Genomic DNA, 16,961 nt, shown 5'->3' on the forward strand with positions numbered 1-16,961 from the left:
TATGCCCAGCCAGTGCTTCCCACATTCCAGAAAAGAATAAGTTAAAAAAAAGTTCCTCACTCATCCTTTGCAATTGATTGTTGACAGAGGACTTCTTCCCCGCGTGCGCACATAACACCATTACTCCTGAGGTGGCTTTTGAGGTATTCCGAACTTTCTTGATGTCTGGGGTAGCAGGAACTGAAACTTACAATCCTTAAGAAGCTTTGCAGATACTGAGAGTTTGCTTCCTCGGACTGGAGTGTTTCTGACTCTGTCCCATCGCGAGTATGATGAAGAAATTTCAAAGTTATATCTGAATGTGAAAGAGATGGGAATAAATCATGTGGAACCTCGGACAAAATTGAAACAGTTTCTGATGTCTATGGTTCTATTGTCTTCACCCCGGTAAGGCAAATCTTGCCTGTTAAACATATTGCCAGCTGCAAGCTTTCACTGAAATATATATCAAATCATTGAAGGAACTTAGACAGCTTGAGCAGCCATAGACTGGGTCCTGTATTGAAAAGTTCTTTGCCCCAGGAGTTTTCAAACGAGTAAAATTGTCGCAGGTGTCCTCTTTAAACTGAATTAAATTTGTGTTCCATATGTAATATTTTCTGCATAGCACGAGTGTTGCAACAGTAACTAGTCATCTACAAATATAAATAGATCTCCGGCGTACAAAGAACAAAGGAAACATCATAAGAATCACTGAGGTCACAATATTCAATTGGACAGATGTCCAAGTTTTTTTCCCTCTTCGCTGCCCTATCATCAATACAGTTTCTAGAAAAAATAGAATGTTTAGTTTTAGAAGGAACGACAACTGAACTACGATCTTGTGTTGCTTCCCATCTGAAACAAACGGTTGCTCCCTCTGTCCGTCTCAGGAAATGACCCAAGACGATTTGGAGTGATGTATGAATGCAAATTTTTGGATTTTTCCCCGCAGCCATCGCCCCAGTTAATCTGTCCGGAGGCTCCGAAAGTCATTCAAATGAATTCAGAATGCACGGCATACAAATAGGAGGTGGTGGGTTAATATCAAACAAAACAAAAATGTGTTGAGTTTACCATTCTTGGATTTAATTAAGATGTTATTTTTTGTTGAAGAATCACATTGCAAATTGGTAAATAGTTATTTAATACCATCAATATGTGAAGAGTTTACAATATTGTACCACAGTTATAAATAAAAAGAGCTGCGTATACATTATGTTTTAATAATAATTTTCAGAAAAGAGAGAAAAGTGCTGTAATTTAAGGACAGCTTCACTGATGTAGACAGAGATAGACAAACCAATAAAGCAGGCATACGTGGTAACTTTGACTCCATTAACTAGGCTTCGCTCTCCACATGTGACTGGACTCGACCCCTATCAGTTTTCAGCTGGTAGGAGGGATTGGGAATGGGATGAAATTCTGGGATGGGTCTGTCAGTGCCCTTTAATTCTGCAGATTGTCAGCGACACGGAGTTTATACGATCAATTTCAATCCCGTATAGAAGAAGGGAAAGATCCTCTCAGTGAAAGTTTGGGTGAAAGTGTGGAGATGGGACATGTTGTCCGCATTGTAAAATGACGCCTGTTCACCCTCATAGTCCAGGAAAACCCCGATCTTCCGGGAAACTACACTCTGGGAGAGGCGAGGAGGTGGTGTCAAAATAACCTCTTCCGATAAACAGTCGCAACATTGAGAATCCTGTCTTTGCTTTCAGTAAGATTCACTCTTTCCTCTCTACAGACTCTCGTACCACTCCCTCTTCTCTCTCCTCCTACACCTCCCAGTAATGTCTCCCTGATGTGAATCCCTCTGATGCCAAGACAGTACCAGGGATCAACCCTCTCTGGGGAGTCAGGGAGCCGCAGCCCTTCAAGTGCACACGTCAAACGGTCCAGTCCTCAGGCAGGATGATCCGCGGAATCACTGTGTTCAGATCGACAGTCAGAGACGTGGAGATGGGGGAAGAAACACAAACAACACATTCGATGATAAAGCAAGGGACAGGGGAAAACGTGGAATTTTTAAAAAAAGCCGCAGTCCGTGGTCTAGAGAAGGAAAATGGGAATGTTGGGGTATGAAAGGGAAGGTGAGGGAACAGTGAGACACGGGAAAACGGTGCAGAGGGAGGGAAGGCTATGGAGATGAAAGTGAGTGCTGCGAATTTGACAGTGAAGAAGAATGCGGGGTGGGGATGGTGAAGTTTATCAGAGAGGGAAAAGGAATGGAATGATGTAATGGGAGAACAAGGCGAGTGAAATGATGGGTTAAAATAGAAGATGGGTAGGGAAAGGGTAGATGTAAATTGACGGAGAGTGGGAGTGGATGGAAGGGCAGGGGAGAGTGAAGAGGAGGTAAGAGGGCACAGAGGATGACGGGAGTGGAGAGTGCCATCAAATCGGGTATGAGAACGTGTAAGTGAAAGGGAGGGGAAGAGGCTGTGAATAAAGATGAAAAGGAGGGGTGGGAAGGAGAGGAGGTACGCATGAGGTAGACTGGTGAACAGGAGAAAGGGGAAGCAAGTGTTGCGGGGTTAGGAACAAAGTGAAGTGAGAGTGAGGGACATTACACAGTGAAGGAGAGCAAGAGCTGTAAGGGATGGACAGAGGAAAGGGAAAACATAGGAAAGTGTGATCGACGTGCAGGGGCAGTGGGATGGAAATGGAGGGGTGAAGGGCACTGGGGATAGGAGAAGAGTTAGGAGGAGGGTAATTTGGGGGGGTTTAGAAGAAAGCAGGGCAGATCGACGGGATCAAAGGGTTTAGGACAAAGCAGTGGGAGTGGGGGATTTCTGGGTTTGGGGTTAGCAGCGAGCAGGGGAGAGGGAGAGTGAGGGAGAGAATAATTAGGAGAGAGTTAGGGTATGGGAGTGTGTGTGCGTGAGAGAAATAGAGACAGATCAGAATAAGGACTGAACACGAGGAAATTGAGACAGGCAGTGGAATGGGGATGGGTATTGGCGAGAGGGGACACAGACTCAGGGAAGAGCAGTCCACAAGGGGCAGAGTGAATAAGCTGCAATTGGAGGCAAAGGGCGAGAGTAAAGTGAGTTTAAGGAAAGAGAGACCCAGATGTGAAGACGAGCTGAAGGAGAGGGTGCGGGCAAGAGATTGGAGAGGTTGTAGGACATAGAGTCTGCTTGAGACACAGAGTGGAGTGGGCGGGGAAGAGCGAGGTGGTGAACAGCTGATCTGGCCGGCAAATAAACAAGCAAGAGGGAGCAATAGTAGGAGATGAAGTAGGTATGGAGAGGGAAGGGTATGAGGAGAACAAACAAAGAGTGGAGAGTGAGGCAGGGTGTTAGTGTTAGCGAGGGGGATTCGGAGAGTGTGAGTGACTTAAATGTTAATGGGAGATGCAGTGATGGGGTAGGGGATTAGAGAATGACTGAGGGAGTGTGAGAAGACAGGGAAGGGGCATGATAAGTACGTTTGCGGATGACACAGTATTGGCCCGGAGGTTGACAGTGAGAAAGAAAGTCTTTTGTTACAGTTAAAATTGGTGGATTGATCAGATAGGCAAATCAGCGGTAGATGAAATTTAACGATGGTTAAGTATAAGGTGGTGCTCTATAGAAGCAGTAAGAAGACAAAGGAGTACTCATTGAGTGACAGGTCACTAGTGATCTCTGAGGAACAGAGGAATAGTGGGGAGGTTATCCACAAATTCCCGAAGGCAATAGAACAGGATAATATGTTAGTTAAGCAGACACACATCGTATTCAATTTTAACAGTCGTGGCATATGTTACCAGAGAGGCTATGTTGGATCTATCAGTTCTTTGGTTAGACTGCAGCTGGAGTTCTGTGTGAAGTTCTAGTCGTCCGCTTTGTAGGAAGTATATGACTGCATTGGAGTGGGTACGAGGAAATTCACCAGAATGTTGCTTGGGATAGAGCAGTTTGGCTATGAGCATAGCTTGTTTTCTGCAGACTAGGGAATTTTGAGTGGTGACCTGATAGAGGCGTGAAAGATTATGACAAGCATGGAGATGGTGGATAGAAGGCAGCAGTTCTGCTCAGTTCAAAGATTCAACAACAAGGCAGCATAATTTTAAAGTAAAAGACAGGACGTTTAGAAGGGATTTGAGGGGGAAAGTTCATCCGACGGCGGTGGAAATCAGGCAAATGCTACCTGCAAGGACAGTTGGGAAACCTCACAACCTTTTCAAAAATACGTGGATGAACACTTGAAGTGTGTAATATTCAAGGCTACGGACCGTGTGCTGGAAAGTAGGGCTAGTGCAGATTGAGAGTATCTTTTCGTGAGACTCAATGGCCTGAAATACCTCTTCTATGCTACATTATCGCAAGATTGTATGATTCTATGAACGTAAAGAAAGTGGCCTGTTAAGGCGTGTTTAACAATAATTTCTAACATATTCCTTACAACAGTGGTTAACAGCACAGCTCATTTTACCCAGTATGCCTATATCTACAATTGAGCTGCTGTTTGTTTCTTCTCTCTCCCTCCTTGTTTCCTCCAGCTCCACAGATCTCCTTGCTGATCTTTCAGTTCCCAGTATTAATACCAGGGTTATAAGTGGAATGTTAACCTGGTTCTTCTTTTCACATTTGATCATCCCATTCACTTTCCATCATGTACACTTGATAAACTGAAGTGTTCTGTTCATTTTTATCCTCCGAAATTTACTGTATTGCTGATAGCCCCAGAAAATATGTTTCCAAGCAAATGATTTAATTTGCTGCACCTCGATCAGTTCCCCTGTCATATTCTTCACCGGTGCCCCATCTCAACTTTGTTCTTTTCACCTCTTTGACACAACATTGAACTGCAGATTGTGGTTCGTGTCAAACCCTTATTTCAACTCTTTGACTGAACATCGGTTCACCCTCGATGGAATTGCGAATGTTCAGTTAATTTTAACAGGCATCCCTGGAGCAGTAGCCGCTGTTTGCCTTCAATTTTGAACAGAAAAAGATCACCAAAAAACATTGTTACTCAATTACTCGCAAGTTGCATTTGGACAGGGCCCCCACTTGTGAATGACACCGAAATCCATCAGTTGCTACCTGGTAGGAGGTAACGAGAGAGTGTGAAATTATGGGGTGGATTGGTTAGTGAACTTTCAGTCCGCAGATTGTCAGATGTGCAGGATTGTTGCCATCGAAATTCCATCCCGGGTTGAAGATTGGAAAGATCCTCTCAGTGAAAGTGTCGGTGAAAGTGTGGAGGTGGGACATGTTGTCCACATTGTAAAATGACACCTGTCCACCCTCATAGTCCAGGTAAACACCGATTTTCTGGGGATTCACGCTTAGCTTGAGGCGGAGCGCTGTCGGGGACGTAAAAGCAAAATAACCCTGTCCAGAAATCAGTCCCGCCACCCAATATCCTGTCTCAGGTATTGGGACGATTCCTCCCATCCTCTCCGCAGATTCTCGTGTCACTCCAACGCCCCATTCATTTTTGTTCCCGACCTCCACCTCCCAGTAATGTCTCCCTGATGTGAATCCCTCTGAACCCAATACAAAGGCCCAGGAATCAAACCTCCGAGGGCTGCTAGGGAGAGACTGCCGTTGGTTATTGTGTCTCACGCTGATCCGGTCCTCAGTCATGATGAGCTGTGGGTGGGCTGTACTCGGATCCAGAGTCAGAGAAGCTGGAACTTGCAGAAAGTTGAAAGAGTAGATTTATTTATTTTCCTTCTTCTGACATTTTTTCAAACACATTCATTTTTAACCTTATCTCTGTGTTGTATTCACCGAATGTGCTGCCTGTCTATGGTTTGAACCCCGACTCAGCGCAGCAGTGGCCAAAGAGGCTGGAGGGAAAGGCTACCAAAAAGCACTGGAGTGAAGAAGACAATTGAAATGTGTAGAAGAGCGAGAAAGAGAAAACACAGAGAGGATGGATAAAACAGCGAATATAACGTAGAATGAGAGTGGAAGGACAAAATGAGCCTCAATGCTTTGTGCCTCAATGCGAGGAGCATTTGTAATAAGGTGGATGAATTAAGTGCACAAACAGTTATTAATGGATATGATCTAATTGGAATCTTACAGACCTGGCTCCAAGGTGACCAAGGATGGGAAATCAAATCCAGGGTTACTCAATTTTCAGGAAAGATGGACGGAAAGTAAAGGGAGGTGGGGTAGTGCTGCTGGTTAAAGAGGAGATTAACACAATAGTAAGGGAGGACATTTTCCCTGGACGATATGGAATCAGTATGGGTGGAGCTGTGGAACACCAAAAGGGAAATGACGTTAGTGAGAGTTGTGTACAGACTAGCAAACAGTAGTTATGATGTTGGGGACTGTATCAAACAAGAAATTAGAGATGCATGCAGTAAGGGTACAGCAGTTATTATGAGTGACTTCAATCTACATATTGATTGAACTAACCAAACTGGTAGCAATGCGATGGAGGAGGATTTCCTGGAATGTATGAGGAATGGTTTCCTCGACCATTATGTCCATAAACCGATTAGACAGCAAGCCATCTGAGGCTGGTGTAATGAGAAGATTATTTAGCAACATTGTGGTGCGAGATCATTTGGGGAAGAGTGACTATAATATGGTGGACTGCATCATTAAGATGGAGAATGAAACAATTAATTCTGAAAATAGGGTCCTGAACTTAAAGAAAGCTAACTTTCATGATATGAGGCATACATTAGCTAGGATAAACTGGCCAAGAATGCTTTAGGGATTGATGTTGGATAGGCAATGGCAGACTTTTAAAGAACACATGGATGAACTTCAAAAATTGTCCGTCCTTGTCTGGTGTAAGAGTAATACAAGGGATATGTCTCAACCATGCCTAACAAGGGAATTCAGGGATCGTGTTAAAGCAAAAGAGGAGGCATATAAATTGGCCAGAAAAGCAGCAAACCCGAGGACTGGATGAAACTTAAAACTCAGCAGAGGAGGACAAAGGGAAAATGGGATATGAAATAAGCTTGCAGAAAACATAAAAACTGACTGCAAAACCTTCTATAAATATTTGAAGAGAAAAAGACTGTTGAAGGCAAATGTAGGTCCAATCCAGTTAGGATCACGTGAATTTATAATGGACAACAAAGAGACAGCAGACCAGTTGAATAAATACTTTTGATTGGTCTTCATTCAGGAGTACAAAAGTAACCTTCAGGAACTGCTAGGAGACAGAGGGTCAAACATGAAGGTGGAACTGAAGGAAATCCTTATTAGTCAGGAAATGGTATTGGGAAAGTTGTTCTGATTAAATCCCAATAAGTCCTCAGGGCCTGATGCTCTGCATCCCAGAGTACTTAAGGAAGTGGCCTTAGAAATAATGAATGCATTAGTGATTATTTTTCAGCATTCTGTAGACTCTGGAAGAGTTCCAATGGATTGGAGAGTGGCTAACGTAACTCCACGCTTTTAAGAAAAGGAGAGAAAGATAAAATGGGGAATTATAGACCGGTTATCCTGACATTGGTAGTGGGGAAAATGCTGCTGTCAATCAATAAGGATGTAATAATTGAACATTTAGAAAGTGATGAAAGAATCCGTCCTAAAGAGCATGGATTCACTAAAAGGAAATCATGCTTGAAAAATCTTCCGGAATTTTTAGATGATGTGGTCAGTATGGTGGACAAGAGTGAGTCAGTAGATGTTGTGCCTCTGGGCTTTCAAAAGGCTTTTGACAAGGTTACACACAAGTGGTTGCTAAAGACATTTAAAGCTCATAGTCTTGGAGGTAATGTATTGTCAGGGATAGAGGTCTGGTTGGCAGACAGGAAGCAGAGAGCTGAAATAAGTGGGTCCTTTTCAGAGTGGCAGACAGTGATGAGTCGGGTATCGCAGTGCTCAGTGCGGGGACCTCAGCTGTTCATAATATACATTAATGCTTTGGACGAAGGAATTGAATGCAATATCTCCAAATGTGCAGATGGGTGGCAGTGTGTGCTGTGAGGAGGGTGTTAAGTAGCTGCGGGGTAACTTGGACAGACAGATGGAGTGGGCAAATACTTGACAAATGCATATAATGTGGATAAGTGTGAGATTATCCACTTTGATCACAAAAACAGGAAGGCAGATTATTATCTGAATGGTGGCAGTTAAGGAAAGGTGAGGTGTAACGAGACCAGGGTGTCATGGTGAAACAGTCGCTGAAGGTTGGCATGCAATTTCAGCAGGCAGTGAAGAAAGCTAATGGCATGCTGGCCTTCATAGTGAGAGGATTTGAGTGTCAGAGTCAGGATATCTTGCTGCAGTTATACAGGGCCTTGGTGAGGTCACACGTTGAACATTGTGTGCAGTTTTGGTCTTCTAGTCTGAGGAAGGACATGCTTGCAGTTGAGGGAGTCCAGTGAAAGTTCACCAGATTGATTCCAGACTGACATATGAGGAAAGGCTGGATCGAATAGGCTTGTATTCGCTTGAAATTAGAAGCATTGGCGGGGGGGATCTCATAGCAACTTATAAAATCCTGATGGAACTGAACAGACTAGATGCGGGAAGAATGTTCCTGATGTTGGGGTAAGTCCAGAACTAGGGCTCATAGTCTAAGGGGTAAGCCCATTCAGGACTGAGATGAGGAAGACTTTCTACACTCAGACGGTTGTGAACTTGTGGAATTCTCTGCTGCAGGAAGCTGTTGGGGCCAGCTCATCAGATACACTCAAGAGGGAGGTGGTCATGGCCCTTGCACTTAAAGGGGTCAAGGGGTATGGAGAGAGGGCGGGAATGGGATACTGAGATTGCATGATCAGCCATGATCATATTGAATGGTGGTGCACGACGAAAGGACCGAATGACCTTCTCCTGCACCTATTTTCTATGTTTATAGAAGGAAAATATAGTTAAAGAGAGGATAGAGGAAAGAAAGGGACGGGGCTGCGGACCGTGTACGAACTTAGGTGACGGAGGAAGTGTTGTATTAAAGGGCGGGAGCGTGAAAACTGTGCATGGATGCTTGAGAAGACTGGGCTGGGAATGAAAGAGGATGAGAGAGCTGGATCTGGGTTATGAAGGACAGAACTGGGTGATGGTGGGTTGCGTGGGAGGGGAGAGAGTTGGTGAGGGGGTGAGAGGGCAGTGTGTGTGGCTCGACATGGCGGTTTGCGAGGGCAAGTCCGGATGAGGGAAAACGACACCGAGTGAGAGATTGGGGGTGAGGTGTTAGTGAGGGAAGAAGAGCTGGGTGAATACGAGGGATTGGATGAGGGAGGGACTGCCCGGGTCAGTGGGAGAGACTGGCTGAGGGAAGGCGTGGCTTGATGCGAAGGCAGGGCTGAGTGAGAGTCGGCACCCCTGGGTGAACGAGGAGGGCAGGCTGACAGTGAGGGGCACCGTAAGAGTGCAAGAGATGAAGGACAGGGTGAGAGGTAGACTTCATTTAACGTCGGAACGATTTGCTGAAGCAGTGCGTATATTGGATGATAGAGGGAGGATGTCGGTGAGAAAGACCCAGACTAAGGCAGGGCAAGATTGAGTGAGGCATGGTGGAGTCAGTTTGAGAGAGAAGAACGAAGTGGAACTGGTTAGTTCTAAGACTGCGTGAGGCGGTGCTGACGGAGAAAGGTCGACACTGCCCATATGGTGAGTGTGGCTCTCAGAGAGCGGCGAGAACAGCTGTCTCAGGAATGATAAAACAAAATAAAAGATCGCTGAAATAAAACAAAGAACTGCGGACGCTGGAAATTTGGAACATGAGCATAAACTGCTGTTGAAACTTAGCAGAACTGGCAGCAAATCAGGAGAGAAAGCAGCCGTAACATTTTCGGATCCGGTGTGCCTTCTTAAGAAGAGTCTGAAGAAGTTCTGAAGAAGGGTCACCCGACCGGAAACATCGACTCTCCATTCAATCCACAGATACTGCCAGACGCGCTAAGTTTCTCCAACATGTTCTGTTGTTGTTTCATATTTCCAGCATCGATAGTTATTTATTTTATTTCAGATGTGACTGAGTAGGGGTTGCGTGAAAGGGGGCGGAGTCTGGGTGACAGAGGAGGGACTGAATAGGGTTGGACGGGGCTGAGGGGAATGGGGAGGATTCCGAGTGGAGACAAGGAGATTGGGCGGGCCTGAGTGCGAAACGCCGCGTCTGCTTGTAGATAGGCAGGGTTGGAGGGAAGGGCGGAGCGCTAGGAAAAAACGGACCTTGTCGCAATGGTAATGTACCTTCACCTGGACAGGGAGGCCCGGGGTCAAGATCCACCTTCTCCAGAGGTGCATAATAACATCTCTGAAGAGTTTGAATAGAAAAATAGGTTCAAGGCTATGGTAAGATTTCTAATCAGTAAAGAAATTTAGGTTTATGAGGATGTTGCTGGATAGTGGATTTGATGATTAGCAAATCGGTCATGATTTTGTTGAATGGTGGAGAAGTCCTGATAGGCAAATTAGTCTAATTCTGCTTCAACCTTTTATGGTCCTTTGGATGGGAATGGAGGGGACGGCCTGGCGAGGCACGGGTGTCTGAATGAAGCGCTCAGGACTCGGATTCGGGCCGGCCAGAGTACACCTAGGTCGAAAGTGACCTACTGTTCGGGTATGGTTGTGAGCAGACAGCAAGTGAAAGGAGAGGCAATAATGGGAACGTAGTGGAAGAGACTCTGGGATATACTGGGGATAGACACGACGACGGAAAAGCCGCAGATTTAAAAGAAAATGGTTGGGGAATGGGACGAAATGCGGGCAGGGAGAGATATGAAAATGCAGAGAAACCTTGCAACTATTCTTCGCGCTACTTAATAAAAGTTGCATAGATATAACCACCGCCTGTGCACATCGTTGTTGACATTCTATTGCTGAAATTTATACAGGCTACGTTAAAATCCCTCTTTGGGCAGATATTGATTAAACCGGTTGAAAGATTATTTGGAGTGTTCGGGCCGGCAGCGACCAAATGTTTATATCCTAAAGATTTAGGATACGTGTAAAAACAGACCAGCAGAAATCCTGTCGAATAGGAAAGGTAGTTACCTGCTATGAGACAACGAAGAAACTCAACAGGTGTCAAGAGGCCCAGATAGCGTGAAATGAGTGCTTTGTTTCTTCGCAGGACACCTGGGCTCTTATGGTCATCATGTTTACCCTACATTGGCCAGGACATAGAATTGAATGTTTCCAAGCTGATAAGAGTCTGGGAGTGAGGACGTGGGAGATTTAGAGAGTTTGATCTGATTTTGACAGGTTGATAGATAACTGACATGATTTGTACCTGGGGCTGGTCACTTTATCGTGAGATAATGATAATGTTAAACCAGTCTAGTTTGGGCCCTTGTCTTATCTGTATTACTTCCGATCTTGAATACTACCCTCAGGTCATTCCTTATCTAGCGCAATGAGTCACGGCCTCGCTACACGCGGACATCAGTCGTTAATCTGGGAATCTGTTTCGGCTCTGCTAATTGAGTATTGTTAATTAGAAAAACAAAACTAAATGTAAGATATTTACCAGGGTGAACGGAGTCAATCATTTTTTTCCACGCTGCGTACTGTAAAGGGCCCTTGAACCTTTCGATGGGTAGGACGGCAGATGTTACTGTCGTGTTTTGAATGTCGTCACAAATGCTGTGAGTTTTCAAAAGATTATGTCAGAAGTTTAACACAATCTTTTTTTTCCTGAAATTCTTGTCAAATCAGTTTCAGTAAAGACGGTATCCTACCTCCAGTTCTGGTTAACTTCCTCCTGAAATGTAAAACAAAGAGGAACAGTGAGGATAGTAGCTGAATTCATAATGAAACTAATTCCACAACAGAGCCATATTAGAGTCAATATGTCCTGTTTCTTCTCTCCACAAATGTTTCACAGGCCAGCTGAATTTCTCCTGCATTGATTTTTAAACTCAGTGAACGACAAAGCAAATAATATTGACTTTGGAAAGTGTAAGGAGACGATTTTTAAAAGGGCGCAAAAACAAAAATACTTTGCTCCACGTGCATGTTCTTTTAAACAACAAGTAAAACGTAAGTTGTCCTTAACTATGCCTTGTTGGCTAAAAAGCATCGACTGTCGATGTGGAGGCAGCCTCCTCCATAATAATTTTCAAAGTGGAACTTGAAAATTAAAGCGATGAATTGCAACAAATGATGAGCATAGGGAGTGGATTTGATTCACGGAAACAGAACAGTTGTTCTTACGAATTGTGGAATGATGCATTTAGTTGACCTTTGTATACTGAAAAGAGTCTTACATACAGTCACAGAAAGGCTCACACTGACCGTACGGGACACACATGCAGATGCATGATACACTCACATCACATTTATCTAAAACTGGAAATGTAACATGAGCTTCTGGAAGATGTTCACCTTATACAATACGGAATTCTCACAAACAAGTGTCAAGATCACGACGTTGCAGTCCAGAGAAGGAACAAATATTCCGGAGATACTTTGATGTATTTCTGTGACAACAATAGAATGCCCTCATAGAAACAAACACAGAAAATGCTTCAGAAATTCTGAACAGGTGTCACATCGGATTCGAAACGTCAGCTCTTCTTTTCTTTCTCCATAGATGCTGCCAGAACTGCTGAGTTTATTCAGCATTTTCTATGTTTGTTACAGATTTTTAGCAACCACAATATTTTGTATTTATTGCTTCTCAGGCAATTGGCGTTCACTTCTTTCAAGTTTGTGCCACAATTGCTGCATTTATTTCACTATTATCATCAGTTGTTTTGTCACTGGGTGAAGTTTCACTGATCTGACCTACAACATAATCCTCACCTTCAGAAATATCAGTTCGTCATTTTGCTCCATCTGTTTCTGCAACTTGGAAAATTTCTCTTTAATAAGATTTAAATTCTCCTGAATCTTCCGAAGGTTTTTCTGCATTGTTTCTAGAATCTTCCTTTCTTCTTCCTTGAGATCTCTGAGTAAACATTGCTCCTTCTCATTGAGAAAATGATGCATTTTAGTGAACTCGGATGTGATGTGGATCTGTAGACTACTCGCCCGTTCCTACCAAATGAAATGTGAAACATCATTAATGTCCCACGACAAAGGGAACAAAACTAACTGAGATTCCAGAAAATCTGCACAGGGAGACCTCACCCTCACTTCAGAAATCTTCTGTTTCTGGTTCACTTCCGTTTGTAGGGCTGCCAACTTCTTCTCCGTGAGATAATCTAAAGACGATTTCAATTGATCCTAGCATTGGGAAAGAAAATTACAGAATGAAAGCGTTTGACAATGAAAGTAATCGGATAATCAATTTTGTTCCTACTACCTTGTAGATTTCAAAAGCTTCTTTAATTGGCATAAAATTGTGAGATTTGTGTGCCCGCGAATCTCTACAAATCAGACAGATCAATGTCTTGTCAGTGTCACAAAACAGCTTGAATTCTTCCTGATGTTCCTCACAGTGAAGTTTACTTTCATTATCTTTCGGATTCAGCGTTAATTCTCGAGCTTTCTCAGCCAGTTTCGCTAAGGCCCGGTTTGCTCTGAGGTTTCTTTCCGGAACCTCCCTTCTACATTCCGGGCAGGAGTTTATCCTCTTCTTTTCCCAACTCTTGGTGATACAGGAGCGGCAGAAGTTGTGTCCACACTCCAGTACTACCGGATCTGTGAAGAAAGCAAGGCAAATTGGACAAATCGTCTCCTCGGTCCAACTCTCCCACTGCTGCCTGGATGCCATGTCGAAACTAAACACTTCCTGGTTCAAAGTGCTTTGAGTTTTAAAATCTATACTTTGCGGAATGCATTCAGTCCCGTGATTTCCCATTGAGGATCACTACAATGCTCAACAAGTCAGTGCCCTGCTTCAGTTCACCACCCCCCAATTCTACCCTTCTCTCCCCAGTTCTCTCACTTTATTCTGCTCTGAACTCTATCATCCTCTTTTGAAGCCGATGGTTCATAAGAGTCATATCCAACACATCCACAGTTCACGTCACGTCGAGTTCTTCATTTGAACATTAAACTAGTACAAGTTCAAACAGGGTTAGAGTTGAGGCGAGGTGGCTGAATTTTCTCAGAGCATTTCTCAATGGAATGAAGGAGAGATAGGGTAGGACAGGGGAGTTACAGGGCCAAGGATGTTTTGCTCTGCACAGTATACAGTGCCGACTACAGTCTGGGGAAACGTAGTATGACATCCAGCTTTAAGTATTGGGGTCATTAGAAGATTGAGAGATAATCATATAAGCATATGTACATAAGACACGGGGCAGGTGGAGGCCATTCGGTCCTTCAAACCTGCTCCGAATTCAATATAATAATGACCGAATTTTTGCCTTAGCTCCACTTTCGCTCTCAGTCGAGTTATCTCGTGAATCACCCCAATATTCCATAATTGCATCAGGAATATGTTTAACTCAGCCTTGAATGAGGATCCATAACCTCGTGGGTTGGATAATTTTGCAGATTCACATCGCAAGAATCTTCTATTTGTCTCATTCGCATATAATATTGAACATGTGCACAACACATCTCCCTGCGTTCTAGATCTACCAGTGAATAGAGCCAACCTCTCAGTTTTTACCCTTTGAAGCCCTTTCAAATATCATTTATCTTTCAACAGAATTATCTCTCAATCTTCAAAGACCCCCGAATACAGGCTCTCATTCTTTCAGCAAAATGTTTTATTTTTTGACGCAAACCATGTATTATCCCTTCCAAATAGCCATGTCCTGTCATTCCCACCATATCAAATCTGACTCACCCCTCATGCCTTTTTAGTTTCCATATTTTGATAGAAGTCCAGCATTCTGGTGTGAAATAGAACACGTTCAAATGGCATACAATATTCCACATTTTGTGGGTTATTTTACTTAATAATCTTTCGCAATTACTTTATTACCGGCACTTTCTGATTTTAACATGCAAAATCTAAAACAACCCATTCTGTAGTTGATTCCTCAACATACTATCCTTGAAAACCATCTTGTGTCTGATGCTGTAATTTATCCTCCTCAGCATTTAGGTTAATTATGTTTACGCTAACAATATTGATATCCCGTATCTTTATTTTAAAGAAAAACTAACTCCATTAAGTATACGGTGTCAAAAATAACGGGTATTCTTTGCCTCTGGAGTCTGAGATATTGTCTAGCAGGTAGCATTCATTCTAGGCCAGCAAAATTTAGTTAAGGTCATATTTAAGGTGGTTGGCAAAGGAGCACTCCTTTAAACTCCCTTTCAAAAGTGACTTGCATAAGATGAATAACATAAACGTTCATTGTCATCTGATAATGTTGAGACTCAAACTGGGATGTCCTGAGAATTAAGGGCTGACCCTTAGATTTTCTCTCCATGGATTATTGCGAAGGGAAGAGGGATAGGGATAAATTAGATGGGGTAGTAGTTAAATGATGAGAACATTATTTTCTTGATTTCAATACAGGTTTGGGGGGCAGCAGTGTTCCTCGTGGATCTGCAATTCTCGTGTCCTCTGCTAGATGGCACTCAGGCACACGGGTTTACCCTCAACCCTGAACTCCACAACAAAATTGCTTGATCCTTTCACTTCACTCTTTCGACTTTATCCCTTCCACTATTTGTGATTTTTAAAACAGTTCTGTGTAGCCCTGGTCTATTCCCCACTCCTCCTCACTGCCTTTACGTTTTTTCCTCTCGTTCACTCCATCCTTTGTTGACTCTGCTCTTCATCTCCCATTACTAGCCAACACACGCACACATACACCAACTCTGTCTCTCTCCCAGCAATCTTTTTTCATCCTTCCTCATGCTTCTTTCACCTTGAGTTCTCATACATTTCCTGATTTTTGCCATACGCAGTATTCCCTCTTCCCCAAACGTTCTGCCAATCCTCCCAATCTCAGCCCAAACCCACCACAACCTTCAACTCCCAACTCGGATTTTTCTTGCTTCTCAAACACCCCAGAGCCACTTTCATCTCCTATTCCCCCGCGTTCCCTTCTTCTCCTCTGCATTGCAACTTTCCTTCCGTTCCTTTTCACTTGCTCACTTTCCCCCTATGTTTGCCCTTCTCTTTCTTTGCAGATGTTTGAAATCAAACTGCTCAGAGATATTATACACTGCATGAGTAGTTGGGACTTGAACACTTCTTCTGTTTCAGAAGTAGGGACATTACCATTGAACACCCAACTTGAAGGAACCTTTTTTTTACGTACACAACCTTTCCTAATTAATGCGCTAATTTTATTTATATATCTAGGTGCGCTCGCATCATGCCCACAGAATTAGATTGTGTCCAGCGTATGTAGCAACAATTGTACACTGCTTGGAGTAAATGCCACTTCTAGATTAACTTCACTTCCTTTCCACTTCCCCATCTCTCAGCCCCTCGAGATGCACGCTATGCAGTTCTTGCTCAGTCTTCCTCATACACAAATCTCTCTCCTTTCTGTCTATCGTTCATTAACTTTCTTCTCAATGACAAAAATTCCTTGCGTGTTTGAATAATATTGACAACGTGACCCTTATTCAGAACACGTAAGATAATATGTTTTCTCTCCTCAGATGCTGCTAGACTTGCTGAGTTTCTCCAGAAATTTTTATTTCAGTTTAACGATCTGGATTTCGTCAGAACGTTTGAAATAAGCAGTTATCAGTCTGTAGCAGAGTTCAGAGAATACTCGCTTCCCACCCATCTCCAATTCTCTATTGCCCCGTCTGTGTTACTCCAAGTTCGAATCTGATCTCTTCCTCAGCATACGCAATGTGGAGCTGGAGGCAGGTCAGGGAACAGCATGTCAGGCAGATCAGAGGAATAGGAAAGTCGACGTTTCGGTTCGGGACCCTTCTTCAGAACTGAAGAGATACCTGAAACGTCGACTTTCCTACTCCTCTGATGCTACCTGACCCGTTGTGTTCCTCCAGCTCGCACTGTGTTGACTCTGACTCCAGCATCTATAGTTCTTGGTATCTTCTTCAGCATAAGAAGTTTAACACTCCTTCCTGTGAAAATATCAACAGGTCAAAAATCAGTTCTCCGAATAAAGGCGATTCATCAAGAAATTATTCAACTGAATGTGTTCATCAGCGCAGTAACACACGCCAAAGTTCCCACCTGCTTCAAGAAGACCACCATCACCTTAGTACCTAAGAAAGCGC

General features: G+C 43.6%; 1 protein-coding gene across 1 annotated transcript; it reads right to left on the reverse strand.

Annotated features, from left to right (window-relative positions):
• Window positions 1-1,046: 1,046 nt before the first annotated feature.
• On the reverse strand, window positions 1,047-13,560 carry LOC125486954 (zinc-binding protein A33-like). Its single transcript, XM_048616566.1, has 6 exons — window positions 13,150-13,560; window positions 12,975-13,070; window positions 12,648-12,881; window positions 11,582-11,604; window positions 11,371-11,486; window positions 1,047-5,611 (listed from the first exon to the last, which is right to left on the reverse strand). Exons 1-6 carry the CDS (start codon window positions 13,558-13,560, stop codon window positions 5,061-5,063), a joined length of 1,431 nt encoding a protein of 476 aa, XP_048472523.1. The 3' UTR covers window positions 1,047-5,060.
• Between the last annotated feature and the right edge of the window lie 3,401 nt (window positions 13,561-16,961).

Source organism: Rhincodon typus, chromosome 35 (assembly GCF_021869965.1).
Source record: "Rhincodon typus isolate 14 chromosome 35, sRhiTyp1.1, whole genome shotgun sequence".
Lineage (NCBI taxonomy): Eukaryota > Metazoa > Chordata > Chondrichthyes > Orectolobiformes > Rhincodontidae > Rhincodon > Rhincodon typus.